This window comes from Melanerpes formicivorus, unplaced genomic scaffold (genome assembly GCF_026170545.1).
Source record: "Melanerpes formicivorus ecotype bairdi unplaced genomic scaffold, bMelFor1.0.p_v2 SCAF_15, whole genome shotgun sequence".
Lineage (NCBI taxonomy): Eukaryota > Metazoa > Chordata > Aves > Piciformes > Picidae > Melanerpes > Melanerpes formicivorus.
Genome location: NW_027142367.1, coordinates 10,327,342 through 10,346,803, shown reverse-complemented (window position 1 = coordinate 10,346,803; position 19,462 = coordinate 10,327,342). Strand labels below are relative to the sequence as shown.

Genomic DNA, 19,462 nt, shown 5'->3' with positions numbered 1-19,462 from the left:
GAGGTCCCTTCCAACCCCTAACATGCCAAGCTTGCAAATGGGTTTTTTATTTTCCTTTCCAAAAATTATTCAGGAGTCATATATTTGAGGCCACATTTCATTTTAATTTATTGTAAGAGAGTTTTTCAGGACCAGATGTTTGCAGAGGTTAAGGGTTTAGATGTGAAGTTGGGTGCTCTATAACATATCACACCAAATATTCTTTAGCACAAGCACAAGAACAAAGGCTTCATAGTTAACTTGAGTCTCCTTTTCATCTATGTGCAATTACCAAGTTGCTGCTGCTACATCATATTTAAAGTCTACACTTCAAGAGGGGACCCCCCAGCACCCCACCACTGGCAGTCTCATTGGGTGAATAAGGCAGGACAGTTACCTCTAGCGTGCCATCCCCTTCGTCCTCCATTCGCTTGCCTTGCCGCCAGTGTTTTAGCAGCCACTTCAGTTTGACATACAGGAAAAAGGTGTCCTGCTTGAAATGCCTGAGTTCTTGCTGCAAAAGGCTTTTCTCCTGGCTCCAGGTCTTTTCCTCCAGTTTGTTCTGCAAAGTCAAACTCTGCACTTCCAAGTCTTTCCTCCGCAGGGTCTGCAAATGCTCCTCCTCCAGCTTTAATGGAATGACAGACACCATGTCAATAGGGTGGTGTCCTGGGACGGTGTCTCCAGGACTTTGTGCTTTGTTGGGTTAGACAAACTAAAATCTCTGATTTGTTATCAGTAGTGAGCAGCTAGTGAGTTTGGCTCAGCAAGTCCCTCAGCAGTTTTGACTGTTGAAATGGAGAGGACAGCAGCAATTAAGCTCTGGTTAGATAACCATATCCAAGTAACCTGTTGGACATCTGCTTTAAAAGTGCACGAGACCTCTTCTGCTGCTTAAATGTTTCATACAACATGTATTCTCCTCCCTCTCTTGATTGTACCCCTGCAGTGTGTTCCCAGCACAGCCTTCACCCTACACTGCTGCACATATCACCCCTGCTGAAGGCATTTGCAGCCATTCCTACAAGCTGGGGCCACAGCTGCCCTTCAGTCAACCTATTGCCCCTGCTTCTTACATGATCCTCAGACTCATTCTTTCCACTGTGGCTACATCTCCCTCTGGTTCTAGGAGGGCAATGCTTCTGAACAAACCACATCCAGCATTTCAAATACAACTACTGGACCTTCATTTCTCACACTTGACACTTGGAGGCATCTAAAAGACTTAGAGTAAACAATTCCTCACTCTGATGTGACCAGATCAGGAGCAGACACAGGAACTGCAAATCAACACTCAGCATGTCTCAGATTCAGCACTAGAAGCACCAAGAAAAGCTCATTCCTTGGAGCACAACTATAATTACATCTGTTTCAACACAAGGCCACTTGAACCATTATTGTTTAAATATGACTTCTCCTTCTGTAGGTCCAAATCAAACCATGGCATGACCAGCAGCACTTATACAAGTTAGCTGTACAACAGCTCATATTGGATGAGATAGTCTTCCCACTTCAAGCAAGCTGTGGTTTACATTGATTAAGAAAAGGCAGATGGAAAATGAGTACACAGCCACTGCTTGCAGGTATTTCTAATATTTTCCACCCTTGCCCTTTGCTGACTGGCTCCATAGATAATGAAATCTATGAAGGCCACCATACACTGACGACCACAACAATTTAAACCATACCAATGTACCCTGCAACAAACAACATTCGCAAAGGAATGAAGAATACTTTCAGAGATGATTCTTCAAGACATCCTCTAGCAATTACTACTGCTAAGAAACAAAAGCCTGAATTGCATAGCAACATCCAGATGCTTCTGACCCAGGCTCCTGGTCCAGACTGGATGGTTTACTAATGACTTTCGTGCTCTTTAAATGATGTGCTCTGGAATAATACAAAATTTCAGCATTATGTTACTATGCCTTAAAAAAAAAAAAAAATTCACAATTAAATCAAAATTATTTACAGTAGTTGGGTTTAAAATGTAGCTTCAAAGTAATCTGGACCAAAATCAGCTATCATGGCTCCAAACTCATATATGCAACCCCTAAGAAGAGATGTGGAGATGGTACACTGCTGGCACACTTCAATTTGATGTCACAAAATGTCTCTCTAAATGAAATAGTGACCAAAAAACAAAAAGGGGCTTATTTGAAATTCCATTTTAATGGGAAGAAACAAATGAGTTTTGTGTTGATTCAGTTGTGCCACCAAAGTTATGGTTCAATACAGCAAAGATCTGAGTCATTTCCACCAGAAATCCTGGAAGGTGATGAAAAAGGAGCAATATCAACAGGATGGGCATAACCTGGAAAAAATGAAGAATCCAGAAGATGCTTTTATTCTTCTGTTCCTGCTGACTGCCAACAGGAATAGGGAGCTTTGATTTTTCTGTGTGTTTCGTTGGTTTTACAAGCTCTTATGATATAAGTCCCCAGGGTCACAGATTCTTGCAGAAGACCCTGGTGGAGGTGGCTTCGTAGAGTATTCTGTTGGGTTTTTTCAATTGAGAGCTATTGCAAAGGAAAAGAACTTTAAGAGGCAAGCAGAGCTTCCAAAAAGTCTTCATGGCCTAGGTGACTAGGGAGGAAATCAATTTAGTGATTGCTTGCAAAAGCCTCCATGAGAAAGCTCCTGTGGAGATCAGCTGGAAATTAAAGCTACTTGTGAAAAAAAATGGGGAGATACCAGTTGGGCACAATGAGATTAGGTGGCACAAGGGGAAATGCTTTACACTGTGCAACATTATATAATGAATGAAGTAAATTTAAAGAGAAATCCTGAGTTTAGAAGCAAACAGCCTGCAGAAATCAACCACAGGTATTTTTTTGTTTTCACTCTAGAAGCTAGAGATCGCAAAATGATGGACTAATTTACTGCAGTCTTCAAAAGATTCACCACTTATGAATTAGAGGGTTGGAAGAATGTGCTATTGAGACACAAAATAGTCCTGATTTGTATCTTGGTTGCAATTCATCTGACTTCAGAGAAGTATTGGATTTATTTTGGGCTAGAAGGGGCTCAATTTAGGCACAGAGACAAACTGTGCTCCCAGAGATCCACCTCATTGAGAGCTGAAGGGGCTGATGCAATTCCCCATGCAGTATTTCACATCTCCACTTTGACTTCCCCTTCACAGAGGAGGACAAGACCTATTCTCCACCAAGCAGAGAAGCCAGATTCAAGGTGACAGAATAGGCTTGAGTTTACATTTCCCCACCTTCCAGATTCTTCATTTTCTCAGATGAGGTCAAATGAGCACATCCATGAGTGCCCATGGTCCTGAGAACCAAGGTCCACACCACACATCATGGTCACACGTCTGTCCCAGGAGGTGGGTTTCGTATTTACCTGGATGATCCTCTCTGTAAACTTTTCTTGCTCCTCTCGGTGAAGTCTCGTCTCCTGCTCAAGCTGAGCCTGAAGCTCCTGTATCGATATATTCTGTACAGGTAAAACATGGGAATCCCTGAGCTGATCAGCAGGACAAAGGGATAGGTTTAGCAGAAAACGTGTCCCCGTGGCATTAAAAAACCAAGGACAAAATCAAGGACCTCAGGACAGACATCTGCACGACTCATGGTTGTGAACAATTCGAACCAAAGCACAGTGTGCAAACAAAACACTAGCACCCTGAACCATAGAATGTCTCCAAGGATGGGGCCTCCAAGTGTGTGGGAATTGTTTGTTTCTGAAAAGTGATGTTGGGATGCTGATGTTGCATGTTGGGTATTCCCTTCAGGGCTCCTCTGCTCTGGGTTTGCACCTGAGTAGCTGAGACAGCACAATGTCAGTGATGTTCACTCCAGTTTACAGGAGCACATAGTTGGTGGAGTATTTATGACCATCAAAGCTATAAAATTTTAACATCTCTGCAGAAGATGCATCTAATGAATATTGAACCAAATTATTTATTCATGTACCACATTTCTGATTAGGCAGTTAATGGGGTAAGATTCATTAAACCAACTGAGCATATGAGTCTCTTTCTTCAGATACAGGACAGCTCTCTGCACAAGTCAACTTTGTTCTACAATTCCTATTCAAAGTACTCCACAAATGTCATGGTGAGAAGCTGTGAGAACCTGAGATCTGACCAAGATGCTTAAGTATCTCCTCTTTCAGGTCCAATACTGTTTTAATTCTCATAGTTTCTATTTTGTGTTCTTACTAAGTTTGGCATTCACTTTCCTTCTGAAAGCTGCTTAATTCAAAAACACAGACACAAGAAGTCAGACCTCATTATTTATACTATGCTAATTAATCTTGTGCTGCTTATATTCTTGACCAAAAGTTACCATGCCATTTGTTTTGTGTCGTTCACTGGTTTGCCTATCCAAAGGTCATGCTTGGACAGATGTTGTCCTCTTCATGTGTGTGACCACAGAAACCACTACAGCACCAAACTCCCACTCCCCAGAGTAAACACTCATTGAAAGAAGGGATCACCTCAGGCTTTGAAGTATAATCCCAAATTCTCTGCTGGCTGAAGTCCAGTGAACTTCAATCTCAGCAGCTGCAATGATGCAATGCTGGCTGTGGGACCACTCCTGGGGGCTGAGTTGCTATTTCCCCTCCAACATCAACCCTGGCACTCATCTCCTCTTTCTGGGCACTCCTCCTGCTTCCTGTGAGCTAGACCAGCTGCTGCTGCTATTCAGGCTGTGGCAGCCCTTCCTGGGAGACATTTGCTTTTTCAAAACTTATTTGTCACTGGAATAGACTCTCTTATTTTCCTCCAGGGAAGGAGGAGATAAAGCAGATGCAAGTATTCCAAAAACCTTCTCATGTTCAGATGGAGTTTCCTGTGTTGTGGTTTATTGCCCATTGCCCCTGTCCTGCCACTGGGCACTGCTGAAAAGGGTCTGGCCCCATGGACCCCTACTCCTTAGATATTGATCAGCTTTAAGAAGATGCTCTCTCACTCTGCTCTTCTCCAGGCTAAACAGCCCCAGGTCTCAACCTTTCCTCCTCAGAGAGATGCTACAGTCCTCCCCTCATCATCTTTGCAGACTCTATTGGACTCTCTCTCCTGTACTGAGGGATCCAAAACTGGACCAAATACTCCAAATGTGAGCTCACTAGGGCAGGGTAGAAGGAGAGGAGAATCTCCCTTGATCTGCTGGCCCCACTCTTCTTCATGAATTCCTGGACACCATTGGCCTTCTTGGCCACAAGAGCACATTGCGGGTTCATGGTGAACTTACTGCCTTCCAGGACTCCCAGGTTCCTCCACAGAGCTGTTTTCTGGTAGCTCACCTCTCATCTGTACTGGTGCATGAGGTTATTCCTTCCCAGGTGCAGGACCTTACACTTGCCCTCGAACTCCATGAGGTTCCTCTCCACTCAACTCTCCAGTCTGTCTAGGTCTTAATAAAGTTCCTTTTTCACTTGCTTCACTTATTGAGTTGTGCACAGTTGTTCTGTACCTGAGGAGAAGACACTTCCAGCCCTTTGAGAGATACACAGAAAGCAACCACGGGAACATTATCTGCCTTATCGATTTCATCTTAAGCTTTAATGTGTCTGCAAACATTCAGTACTGCACAAGGCCAAAATTCAGCTCATAAATAAATTTAGAAAGGGATTGCCATGGGATTTGCTAGTTTTGCACAATCACTTGTAAATGATAATTTTAATTTTCTCAGTAAGTGAAGGAAAAATTGCTTTTGTCATAAATTTCTGCATTGTTTTATTCTGATCAAGCATCTTTAGGGACAGGGCAAATAAGAACCAAAGTACCTTGTACAACAGTGTATGGGGTTTTGTGTTTTTTTCTTGCTATGAATTCAAAATAGGCCAAAATCATGCAAAACTCATAGAATCATAGAATCAATAAGGTTGGAAAAGACCTCAAAGATCATCAAGTCCAACCTGTCACCCAACACCTCATGACTACTAAACCATGGCACCAAGTGCCACGTCCAATCCCCTCTTGAACACCTCCAGGGATGGTGACTTCACCACCTCCCTGGGCAGCCCATTCCAATGGCTAACAGCTCTCTCTGTGAAGAACTTTCTCCTCACCTCCAGCCTAAACTTCCCCTGGTGGAGCCTGAGACTGTGTCCTCTTGTTCTGGTGCTGGTTGCCTGGGAGAAGAGACCAACCCCCACCTGGCTACAACCACCCTTCAGGTAGTTGTAGACAGCAATAAGGTCTCCCCTGAGCCTCCTCTTCTCCAGGCTAAACAATCCCAGCTCCCTCAACCTCTCCTCGTAGGGCTTGTGCTCGAGGCCTGGTGAAAACAGATCTGGTGAAAACAGATACAACGTGGCAGCATGGGCAATAATCACTGATCTTCACTCTCCCTACAGTCACATGATTATATATTTAAACAGAAATATTGTTGGACTTCAGAGGTGTTAAGAAATGTGTAGACATGGCACTCTGGGATTAATGACCATGGTGCTGTTAGGACAATGGTTGGATTCAATGATCTTAGAGATCTTTTCCAACCAAAATGATTCTATGATTCTTGGGATTCCTGAAAAACTGGAGCCTGGATCAGAGCAGCTAAAGTCACCAGGAAGGTAAGGTTTGAATTTTTCAGTATTCATTTCTCTTTTGTGTTTCCCAATGAACAAGCACTTGCTAAAAGATCAAATTATTTCCTACTTCAGACTAGTATTAATGGTATTAATATACCTAGTTAGGTATATATGGACAACACCATAAGCCTTCAAAATTAGTACAAGGAAATTATTAATCCAATCAATTTTTTTATCAACCTGTAGCCCACGTAAACCTAACCTGGGTGCTGGGATTATGTGACAACTGTTGGGATTAGGAAGAGATTAAATACATGATGAAGGTAGAAAGACTATTACATGCACATTAGACAGTGCAGATCTTTTGCCTCTTTAAGGTTGATAGATTTTTATAATTAGTAAAGTCAATGTGTTGAAAAGCAGTTAACACATGAATGTATCTTTTCCCTTCCAGTGCAACCTAGGAACTCTTCATAGTCAATAATTTCATATAATGTCCTTTCTGCCAGACACACTGGGATTTGTACTGCTCAAATTAAAGGAGATAAGGCTGCTTAAGTACCTAATAGATTGCTGCTGAACATCTGGGTTGTAAATGAAGGGTATGTAGAAATCTATCATGTGGTATCTGTACATGTAATACCTGATGCTCCACTGATGGATATTTCTGTGTCTATATTTAGGGGAATGTATCTATATGCACATGAGTGGAAATCAGGTCCTTATCATCTACTCAGCAGGGTGTACTTTGTAGCACAACTGTTGTGCTTTGGAAAACAACACTACTACAAAATGGACACAGAAACTGATAACCTCTGAACTTCCATTAACCTCTGAACTTCCATTCTTTGTTCCCTTTGTCCTCATTAAGCGACGTGCTACACAAGGAATGGAAAACACCCCGACCATGGTGGCCACTACACAACACACCAATGCCACAGGAACAGACACAAACTCACTAAAACAAGACATACAAACACCATGTAATGGGAACTACGAGCTTGAGCTACAACACCACAGAAACACTTCATCCACAGCTCGCCACCAACTGACAGTTTCCCACATATCCCAATTATCACATTTCCAGATCTACTTCCACTCCCATCCTCCTGGACAGGCAGTGCCAAATCCTTCTGCCAAGTCCTTTTCTCTCACCTGTGATCACACCAGGCAAAGCTACTCCATGCTGTTGTCTTTACCTCAAGAGGATGTGCAGAGAAAAGACATCCACGCTTTGGGGGGCTTCATCACCACTCTCTCACTACCCTTTCTGCCCCTCTCAGCTTTACTTGTTACTTTCCTGCTCACCCCATCCCACATTTCTACCATGACTTGTTTCCACATGAGTGCCAGGCACCTTAAGGTATGGCTGGAATCTCCTTCTCTGTTTTCTCCATTTTACCATAGCTAGTGACAACCTCATTTTGCCCGCAAACTCCATTGGCTTATAGGCAACAACTGTGAACATCAAAATTCATTACAGTCTTTCTTTATAGACATTTGTAATTCCAGAAGGCATGGAGCAAAATAAGGCCTAAAGAGGCAGGGGAGAAAGATGCTCTCCTGCATTGGTATGTAAATCCAGGAAGCCAAAAGATGAGCATTTTATGCTGTTCACTGCTCATTACATCTATGTCGTAATGCTCTGAAATGTGGTGGACCTTGCATTTGGTCCCACATTGCTGCTTTTTCACAGATGGTGGCTGACCAACCCATGCATACAATCAGCCAAACCAGACATGAACTTCCAGTACTTTTTTTTTCATGTAATACCCATCTAACTGAGTTCTTGGAAGCTGCTTCTGAAGATGTACTCTTCTCCTCACTCCTTAAACATAAATGACATCTATTCTACTTGCTGGTGTCCAACAGGCAGTTGTGTGGTTATTTGTCTGTGGTTATAAGAATAGTCTCTGATTTGGGGAAAAAGCAGAACACTTTGCTCCAAGTCTTCACAAATCCATCTCATTGTATGGATAGTACACAAGGTCTCACCGAGTTCATTAGGACTCCCGGGATAACCAGATTTACATCATAAAGCACCTTTGAAACCATTATATTGTCAACCTTTATGGAATCTTGCATGGCAAGGAAGAATACAATTCATCAAAGTAAATTATTCCTGCAGCCCCTAATCTTGGTGGGAAGGAATACGGGCAACACCAGTTTGTTTGTCTTCTTCCCACAATTTCACGCTGGAGGAATGGAGGACACTAAAGAGATGCAACTTTCTATGTGGTCCCCATTGGATGGTTTGCTTTGGGCATCTTATTTTTTCAGGGGAAATTAAAATATCATAACATACAAAACATTTGCTGTTTTCTTTCTGGGTAAACAAAACTTTAAATCAGGAGAAAAGGGTGTGTAAATTTTCAGCACATGTCTTGGAGCTGTTGGATCATGAATAGGAAAACTGCACAGAAGGAACAGAGACACTTCCAACACCAGCTAAAACCAGAGCACTCAAAATAGAGCCCCAAATTCTCCTCGTGTATCCAAAATGAGTCCATACAGAGGTTTTGCTTCAAAGCAGTAATAAAGTGACTTACCTAACTTGTACATCACTGTGTCTGGTTGGTCCACACTTAACCCAGAGTAATAGAGATGTTTGATATTTTTCATGGGCATGATGAGTAAGGGGAATGAAGCAAGAGACTGAAAATGGCCCAGAAGAAATTAATCTCCAGTGTGATCTCTTTCAGCTTTAATACTAGGCCTTGTGGAAAACTTCTTAAGCTGTGCTCTCACCTTCTCTACCCTATCTGCATTTGTTTTAATCCTGTAGTGACAATTGTTCCTTTTAAGTGAGTTTGCTTCATTGAGTCTTTTTCCATAACTTGGAAGTATCAGAGATTTTGTGGCATTTTTCTAACATGAACCCAAATGCTTTAAAAGCTGGGTATGAAAACAATCCAAATCTGAAATGCAATTATGGCTCTGGCATATTCTTACTCAGGTAAGGATAGAACTGACACCCTCTGAAGGAGCACCCAGAGCTAAGAGATACAGCTCCATTTTAGAGTGTCAGGTATCAAACAGCACAACAAACTATATTTAAAAGAGTGGGGTTTTTTTCTTCTCCAGAATGTTTTCTTGTTTCTAAATAAACAGGAGCAGACAGCTTAAGGAAGCTGGCTTTTGTTTATGGATATTCCATTGGGAATAAGGCTAAAACTCTCCAGATGAAAAATGATTTACCATTTTTCCCACTGGTTACCATTTGTTGCCATAGTAACCTTTTGGTTTGTGTCGTTTGCTCCATGAAACATTTGTGTTACCTTTTTTAGTTCCTCCCTGTCTTTTAGGGCAATTCACACTTGTTCCCTCACTTTTTCTTTAGATGCTAAAGAATGATTTCCCCCTCCCACCACAACCCAGCTCTGCTCAGATCATGAATAATGGATCCAACATCCACCCCAATGGGCTCCATCCTCCGGCAACAGCAGCTGAATGCCTTGTTTCAGCAAGAAAACAAAGCCCTACTCTGAAGGCAATTTCAAGACATAATTTCCTTTGGTCTGTGACTCGAACCCACCTCTTTAATATGCAAATACATTCTAATAATACTGTTGCACTAACAACTGCAGTGTGAAGCTCCAAACAAAGGCAGATGTTTACAGTTAAGGCTACAGGGTAGTTTTAAGCACAAGTCAGTCCACATTTATTGTGTTTAATCAAACAAATTAGGCTCCTATGAGGCTCATTTTTAAAACCAGGGGAAAAAGAAAATGGTTAAACGAGAGCTGCTCAGCACTGCTTGGAAAAAAATTAATACTTTAAAATTCAGCTTGGAAAAATGAATTTGGAAAAATGAATTTAGAAAAATGCCTTTTCTTGCTTAAAAGAAAAAAAACCAAAACATTTGCCTTGCTGAAATGTCTTGTTTTCATGCTCAAAGCCCATACACAGCAAGAAGATCATCAGTCAGTGCTATCCACTTTTTCACTTCATCAGTTAAAGCAGATAACAGCTTAGATAGGTGTAGCCATCTCTGCTGTGAACACTGAATGATTGGAGGTTCCATCTCAAATCTCTGTGGTAATAAAAAAATATCCCTTTGGTATTTGAGTAATAATTTTTTTCCAGCTCATTCACCTGACACCAAAAAATGGTGGGTGCTGCTAGCACGGTGTATGAAATGAAAAACTAAAGGGCTAAAAATACAAAATTGTTTGGAGGAATCTTCTGCTTCACTTGGGTTTGACTATAATAACAGGCTATAAGATTTCAAGTGGCTGACCACCCACAGCAAAGTTTTAGCATAAAGCTCTGCAATGTTCTTTGTTGGTTAATTAAACCTGACTGAAACCAACATCTTGGTCTTCAACAATTTTCTCCAGTTAGGTCATTTCAGCCCCAGCCTTGCTCATCTTTTGAGCACACCTGGACCTAAGCTGGCTATTGTCTAACTTTGGTTATAATTACTGGCTTCTTCCTTGTCAAGCTGTGGTGAGAAAACTACCCAGCACAGTTAAGCACAGTTAAGCACAGTTTGCTGTACACATCATCCAATCCTGGGAGAGGACAAAACAGATGTTGTGCCAAAATGACCCAAATCCCTCATCTTAACAGAGGGGTCACATACATAGGGCTTAATATAATAATGAGGTTGACCTAAGATAAGGAGGGACTGGAAAAGATGACAGAATTTAAACAGAAATATTGTAAATATTTCTGATCTAAGGAGGAAATTTTTGACATTGAGGATAGTGAAACACTGGCCCAGGTTGCCCAAAGAGATGGTAGAAGCCTCATCCCTGGAAACACTGTAGGTCAGGTTATTTGGGGCTCTGGGTAACTTGGTCCAGTTGAAGATGTCCCTGGTGACTGCAAGGTCCCTTCCCATCCAAAACATTCTAGCAACTATTGACCAATACACCTGCACAAGGGACCACAGTGAAGGATAAATTTTCTCTATATTGTGATTCCATTTCACAGCTGAGGGAGAAAGATGTCACCTTTCAGTGAGAAACTTAAGGTGTCCTGGGTTTATCAGATATCCTTCCTGAGGTTTACTATCACAGGTAAAACTGAAAAGTTGGAGGAGAAGCTGTTGAACAAATGAATTATGCTGCTACTACCAAAACCTGTCACTGTCAGGATCAGTGAAACCAAACAAAACCAAATCAGCAAAGAGTTACCTGTGTTAAGATGAAGTCCAGTCTCCCCTTGGTATTCATTACAGAATGGTGCTACTTGGCTACCAGCTGCCCTGAAGCTTTTCATTCCTACCTTGCTTTCTAGTGCTTTAGAAGCAAAAACATATTAAAAGTCTTCCCTCACTAACACTACAGAATCAAGGAGGATTTGGCTTCCCAGTGGCCAGCAGAAAAGCTTTTCAATGCTCCAAGCTCACCTTTCTGGAGAGGCATTTGAAATATTTTTCTTCAGGACCAGTTGTAGTGTCTGGACAACCTATGTCCACAAGAAAGCAGCTAAGGAGATGTTTACTGAGGCAGATATGGCCTCTGCATGGATGGAGATTGAAATAAAAATGGATTGATGTTTTTGACAATGGATAAGTACTCAACAACCCAAACAAGGGAGAATTCTGCTTTAAATAAGTTTTTGGGAGGCCCTGTTGAGAAACACCCTGCACACCAGCATCAAACTCTCTCCTTTGCAGATTACTGCCAGGCAAAAGGCAAAGTGATCTCTGTCCATAGACCTTCCAGATTTAACATATCCAATGAAGGTGAAATCCGAAAGTGTGATCTCACAAGAGGGATTACAGCTCTTCCAGCGATCTTTGATTACTCAACTGTAGCAGATCCCTGAGCCAAATTTTCTCATTTTGCCAAGCTACTGGGAGCAGGGTGATGAGCCCAAAGTCAGGACAAATTTGCTTCTCTGAAACTGCAAAGGGGGGAAAAGAGGTCAACCACAAATTTCACAAGAGGGGCACTGCATTTGGTCCAATTTACTCCCCCAACCCCTGGCTCCTGTTACTCATCTCCTGGCTAAAGCAGCAGGAGGTAGTGAGTAAGGTGGGCTGCTGTGCTGACCTCTAGACTGAAACAGCCCTTGTCTCCTGGCCTGTAGAGTTTAATGTCTCCATCAGCTCTGCGGTGTGGGTCGGTGGTGGCTCGCTGGTGGTGAATCTCTTGCTCCTCTCCACGATCTTGTTTGAGCTGCCACGCCATCTGATCCCTCAGTTTGGACTGTTAGGTGCATGGGCGGTTTACAACAAAAACAAAAAAAAAAGGACAGGAGGGAATAAAGAAAAACCAAAATGGGTAAGGTAGACGACTGAAAAAACTACAAGACAAAGAAAAGCGTGAACAGAAAAACCAACTTAAATACAGTGGCATAAGAAAGTGAAGAGAACAAAACCAAAATGAGGATGAGCAAAATGATGGGCTGAAACATCTGAAAAGCAAAAAAGAGAAAAAGAGAGGAAAAAAGAATGCAAACACTGGTTATGAGGCGCATGCAATGAGGATGCATGAGTCAAACCAACAGCAAGCGTACAAGTCATGAAGGATACGGGGGACACAAGGCTCTTCCTTCCTTACTTGTGCTGTGCAGAAAAGCCATATCCAGTGTGGCAGTGGTGGCAGTTTAGGCATGCGCCCATGGGCAAGGCTTTAGGCAAGGCAGTCCTTCGTTGGCTACAGAGCTTCTCACTCGCTGCTCGCTTAGGGGAGTGAGCTGTAAGCAGGCTTTTCAAAACACATCACTTAGAAAACTGCGTTCGGTTGGGTTCTTTTGGCAAGGCTTTTGAGAACACGCCTGACCCTTTGACGAGAGAGCATAATAAAGACCTCCTCACATTTCTTAGCAAGGCTTCTGATTGACATTCATCAGGATTTCTATATTTTGGGGGTCTGTTTTAATTAATCTCCTCTTTCACAGGGAAACACTGCTGTTACAGACTAAAAGAAGAAGACAGATTTCTACAGCACCAGTGGATTAGCCTTTTTTTTTTTCCTTTTATTTTGTTTTTTGTTTTGTTTTTGCCACGAGGAACCACCTCTGAATCAAAGAAGTTGTGCAAACAATTAAAAACAAAACAAAACAAAACCAAACCAAAACACAACCAAAATCACAAAACCTATAAAGTGTTTAACGTTACACACTTTAATACATCGCGGATCTGAAATCATAACAAAGCAGCTGGGAGGAAAATTAGCTCTAGGGTAGCAATGCCAGAAAGAAGGAGAAAGGATAAATAGAGAGAAGGCAAACAAGGGGTTGACCTACCTGGAAGTCGGTGATTAAATCCTTCCCCAGGTTACCAATGGGAGAGTCTCGGGACATGGATGTCATCGTGGATAGAAAACTGGAAGACTCCGTGAGATGTGGAAGAGGGGAAAGGTCCTCCATCTGCTCCTTAAGGCCCTCTCCAAGGTGTTCAACCTTCTCCAAGAAGGTCTGTAGCTCCTTCCGGAAAGCTTTCATCCTGGTGTTGACCGTGTCCAGAAGCTCTGGTTCATACTTGCCTTCTCTTTCTTCACCACTTCTGAGGTCCTGCTGGGTGGACGGGCTGCTGGTTACATGCACCTTGGCATCATAAATCAAGCTGTCCGTGTCGGTGATAAGGCGCTCCACGGTCCTTTCGAGCCGCTCTGCCTCGCGTTTGATGTTAATCAGTGACTCGGTGTCCTCTTTCACTCTGATGAGCTCAGCGGAACACAGGTCGCTGACTTCTGATGGTTTCCCACTCCCAAAACCTGATGTCTTCTCATAAACATCTTCAGAGTCACTCTCACCCCCGATGGGCCCCTCTCTCTTTGGCTGAGGTGGACGACCCTCTTCGCTGTCACTCTCCTTCTTCCCAGCATCGCTGTCAGCATCACTGTCCCTGGGGCTGGAAGTGCGCAGGCCCAGGTGAGAGGCAAGATCATAACGCTGGACATTGGACATCAGGACCCTGTTCTCATACTGGAGCTTCATCACTTTCCCACTCAGCTCATTGATTTGCAACCTAGCTGACTTCAGCTCCTCTTGCAAGGTCCCACCACACTTGGACGCCGTCTCATCCAACCAACCCGGCTCCTGGCCCGGCTCGAACTTGAATTTGTTCAGCTCATTGGTTAGCTGCTTGTTGTGATCCTCAATTTCAGAGATCGACCTCCGCAGTAGCTCTGCTTCCTCTTCCACAAACTGCAGGTGCCGGCGCAGCTCTGTGGCTGACTCCACGGAGTCACCATAGGGCGAGGTAGGAATGCTTGAAATGTGGTCCCTGCTGAGACACTCTTTTTCATACTGGCACCTCATATCCTCCATCTCAGCTTTAATCCCCCTGTTCTCCACCTCCAGTTCCACGATTTTTCTGCCCAGTATGTTGGCTTCCTCCTCCACCAGCTTCAAACGAAGCTTCAGCTCAGCCTCCCTGGTGCTGGGTGGTCCACCTGCCTCCCCAGTAGGCAGGGGACTGTCCACATCTCCATAGATGGACTTGTACTTCTGGAGCTCCTGCTCCAGTTCATCCTTCTCCCGCCCCAGTTTGGCCATCTTCTTACGCATCAGTGCTGCCTCCTCTTTGGCAAACTGGAGCTGGCACTTCAAATCAGCGCTGTCCTCCTGCCAAGAATAACCACCCCCCACCAAAAAAAGAGAGATTAAATTATAATAGAAGCACAGTCAGTATCCTAATTCACAAACTCTCCACCTCCCTACCCTCTGTTAAGTACACAAACAAGACACAGAGCTGCACAAACCACACAGTCGACCCATTTCATGGCTTGTTCTGGTTAAATTGGCAAAGCTGTTCTGGTTAAATTGGCAAAGCAGCTTGACCAGAGTTAAAGAGGGGGATAAAAAAAATGAATCAATTGTGCCTGTGGAAGTGTTCAGTGATGCGAGTACCAGCACAATGCTCTGTTTCTCTCAAAACCCAAGCAAATTTCGTGGAAAATAATGACTCAGATGAAAAGGCTCGTGAATTTTTTGGCACTTTCTGCTCTGTTGATGTTTAAACATACTTTTGCTCCCTTTTAGCATCACAAAACAAAGCCTACTCTGATGGATTTGCTCATCACAATCCCAAATCTGAGACTCCTTCAAACAGTGTGGTAAGCATCATGGTTGCCTTGCAGAGTGAAAACTTTAATTGCTCTTATTAATTAGTGGGTGTCTACACGTGCTTTTGGAATAGGATGCACACCATTGTCTCTGCTGCTGTATGGACCAGACTGTGACCACTGTTTCTGATACAAACAACTGTTCACAATGGAGATTGGTGAAAACATGGGAAAAAGGGGAGAAAGAAATATCATTAAACCATGACCACATCCAAAACCATCCCGCTTGAAGCCTGTGCTTTTGAGGGAGCACCAGGGCATTGAATGAGACATTTGAGTTTTTTTTGTTAGTGCTTTGGGCACTTTCGAGTGCTGTGCCTCAACTCAAAGGGAAATTCCAGCCTGCATTGTGCTGAAGTAAGACACAAGGTTAAGTAAATTCTAAAGCCGATGAACAATTTCTTTGCATGAATCACTTTCATGGATTGTCATGGAGATCCGGGCACTTGGCCTGGTAAGAGACACATTTATCAGCATTAGCAGCACAATGGAAGGCAGGCTTTGAAAGATGATCTCTTGAGACGGCAGATTTTTTCATTGTTGGGAGGCTGTGCGGACATATATGCAATTATCTATGGAAAATGCATTTCAGTCTGGGGAGCACTGTTACCTTTCATGAGCAGCATTGTGTTTCAATTCCTAATAATGGCAAACCAATCCAGAAGAAACCATGGCTGACTTTCCTTCTTCACCCAGAGCAGGCTTTTAAAAAACAACCCAACACCCAAAACATTTACAAAACTAATTATAGAATCACAGACTTGTTAGGGTTGGATGGGACATCAAGGATCAGCCAGTTCCAAGCCCTCTACCATGGGCAGGGACACCTCACTAGGTTGCTCAGAGCCACATCCAGCCTGGCCTTAAAAACCTCCAGGGATGGGGCTTCGACCACCTCCCTGGGCAACCTGTTCCAGGGTCTCACCACCCTCATGGTAAAGAACTCCTTCCTAGCATCCAATCTGAATCTACTTACTTCTAGTTTTGCTCCATTGCCCCCAGTCCTATCACTACATGACACCCTAAAAAAGTCCCTCACCAGCTTTCCTGCAGTCCCCCTTAAAATACTGGAAGGCCACAACAAGGTCACATGGACGCTGCCTTTTCTCCAGACTGAATATCCCCAGCTCTCTCAGTCTGTCCTCATAGTAGAGGAGCTCCAGACCTCTGATCATCCTCGTGGCCCTTCTCTGGACATGTTCCAGCACATCCATATCCTTCTTGTAATAGGGGATCCAGAAGTCAACACAATACTCCAGGTGGCGTCTCACCAGAGTGGAGTAGATGGGGAGAATCACCTCCCTTGACCTGCTGGCTATGCTTCTCTTGATGCAGCCCAGCATATGATTGGCTTTCTGGGCTGCAAGTGCACACTGGTGGCTCATGTTCAGTTTCTCATCCACCAGCACCCCCAAGTCCTTTTCTTCAGGGCTGCTCTCAAGCCGGTCACTGCCCAGCATATATCAGTGCTTGGGATTGCCCTGACCCAGATGCAGGACCTTGCAGTGGTCCACGTTTATTTAATTCCTGAAGCAGAAATCCTTGCTCAGTTTCTGAGTCAAACACAACTTGATCAGCTGACTGATCAAAAGTTCAGTCATTGTGTTTCTGGCACCAGAAATGTGAGTTTCCTATGAATACAATTGAGGTGCAACCAATTGATTAGAAGCAGAGCCTCTAGAAGATGGCCTTTTTAACCACTTTATTGTCTCCTCACATGCACTCTCCTCTTTTTCACACCTGTATTTGCAGATTGTTTTTCTCTTTGTGACTGCAAATGAAGTATCAGGTGAAAACCTGGCAGAACTCCTTCCGGCCTCCACTGGAGCCACTGTGAATTTTGGTTGCTCTGGCAGAATAAAGTTGCACGATGAAAGCAAAATCTTTAGTCGGGGCTGCACAATACATTCCCTCTGGTTATCCTATCACTGAGAATCAGTTTAATCCCGCAACTTTTAGGGAAATATAAAGATCACAAGGGAAGCTACAGCCAAACCAGTGAGGCATGTCAGAGCTCACCAGCGGGGTCACCACTCCAGTTTATTTATTTATCTGTTAATAGCTTGGAAATAATCACATCTGACATTTTCCTTATTCTACCTTTCTAAACCAGCATTTTTCCCAGTGCTTCTGGCACCTCCCTGACTGCTGGCAGCTGGATGGATAACCATAGGGAAGGACCAGCCCCCCTCCCCTGACTGGGAGCACTGGGGGGTGGCTCCAACACAGGTGGCTGAGGTGGCTCCAGTCTGACACCCGCTGTCAACAAATAATATAAAAAAGGGTCACCAAATCCCACTTGGGACAACATTTTGAAACCTTTGAAGAAAAGGGAAGGGCTTTGATGGTTTTGGGGTTAGGGCCCCAGTGTTTTTGCTGGGCATCGCTGCATGACTCAAAGCATCTGTAGAGTTAGTGTTGTTAGAGCAGGACAAAACCACTTTCCCTCCTTTTAATGGCATGACTTTATTGCTAGGTTTTGTCTCTAGGTTCTTTTTTGTTACACAGACACAAGCCTCACACAAGACAACAGAGCTGATGGATGTTAATCTCACCTCCTAAACACAGAGCCCATCTGGAAAGCTGAGAAAGCTCTAGATCTTCCCTGTTTCTCTACCAGGCAATGTGCTTACTGAAAATTCCATTCCCCAGACAGCTTTTTTTTCCCTCCCCCCCAGGAAAAGAATTGCCAGGAGAGATTTATCAGCCAGGTCTAAGCATGCCAGAAGGGTAAGACACCAACCTTCATGCATCTGACCCTCTGAAACTTTGTGTTCAGAAATATCAGCGATTTCTTGATCAGTTGAAACCAAGTTGAAACAAGAGGGTAAGATACCCACAGAGTCAAGTGGAGTTTTGACATATAAAACAAACTCAGGAGAGGCTAAATCACCAAAATCAACAACAGTTTGCTATTCATCACAAATGAAAAGTTAAACAAAAAAATAGAGAATGCAGTCTTTGCACCATTTTGCAGGAATAAGAGGCTTGAGTCCCAAGGGCTGAAAGTTGGGCTATGGCAAAGCCTGGCTGTATTTCACAGCCAGGATGTGCTTTCCTAAAAGGTGTAGGTGGGGCAGACGGTACAAAAAGAAGAGAAGGAATAGCACTGCAAAAATGTTCCACCACTCACAGTGCTAGTCACGGACTTAAAGAGATCATTAGGGATAGATGGGAATTAATGATTACTGAGGGTGATTATTTGCATGCAATAACATTGAAGCTCTGCAGGGCACTTCAGAGGGATGTTAATGGGGAGTTAAAAAAAAATAAAGGAAGAAAAAAGGCAGCAAGAAAAACCCCAGATCCCTCCCTGCAGAGCCTGAGGTCTAATGTAGACAAACGCAGAACGTGGAGATAAACGAAATGAAATTTAAAAGAAGGGAACAAACTTAAAATTCTTTACATAATATTCAAGGATGTGATGAGAATGAAGAGCTGATCAAAAATTCCCCAAAAGATGATATTTCTTTTCTGGCAAGAAGACACAAAGATAGATAAAGACCAACGCCATCTCCTCTAGCACCACCACCACCGGCTCCAGGGAACGGCCAGGCAGAAGATGGGTAAAGCAGCTTTGGGGTTGCAAATCTGACGACAGGGCAGTACGACCAGCACCCAAGCATCTGGCACTCCTACCTTGCGCTGAAGAACCACTTTTCTTTGTGGTTTGCCTGCTGCCTGGTATTTCCCAAGAGGCTCCGTTTTGCAATTCTGCTGGACAAAAACTTTTTTTCTTCAATACTGCCAGAGGTGGGCAAGTGCTGCTACGAGTTCTGCTTTTGACACCACTTCAAGACAATCAATTTCATAAGGTGTTATTTTACTCGGCGGGCCCTGCGGTGACTGTGATGTGCCAACTAATTTTCATGAGCTCTCAGGAAGTGAAAACATCAATTTTGCCATTTGCTGAATGTATCTGTGAGTATCTGAGTTTGTACCTGCTTTTCAGTCACAATATA

The 19,462-nt window shown here is 43.4% G+C and overlaps 1 protein-coding gene across 8 annotated transcripts in view; it reads right to left on the bottom strand.

Moving 5' to 3' along the window:
- Nucleotides 1–19,462, bottom strand: part of MTCL1 (microtubule crosslinking factor 1) — a 124,526-nt gene that overhangs the window by 28,308 nt on the left and 76,756 nt on the right. For 2 of the 8 annotated variants that reach the window (XM_068147592.1, XM_068147596.1), the window contains exons 5-9: nt 19,140–19,217; nt 13,678–15,000; nt 12,480–12,635; nt 3,337–3,429; nt 377–607 (exon numbers count right to left, since the gene is read on the bottom strand). In XM_068147592.1, coding sequence (XP_068003693.1) covers nt 377–607; nt 3,337–3,429; nt 12,480–12,635; nt 13,678–15,000; nt 19,140–19,217 — 1,881 coding nt within the window. The remainder of the gene's footprint in view (nt 1–376; nt 608–3,336; nt 3,430–12,479; nt 12,636–13,677; nt 15,001–19,139; nt 19,218–19,462) is intronic. The other 6 variants (XM_068147598.1, XM_068147594.1, XM_068147599.1 and 3 more) reach the window with 4 other exon arrangements.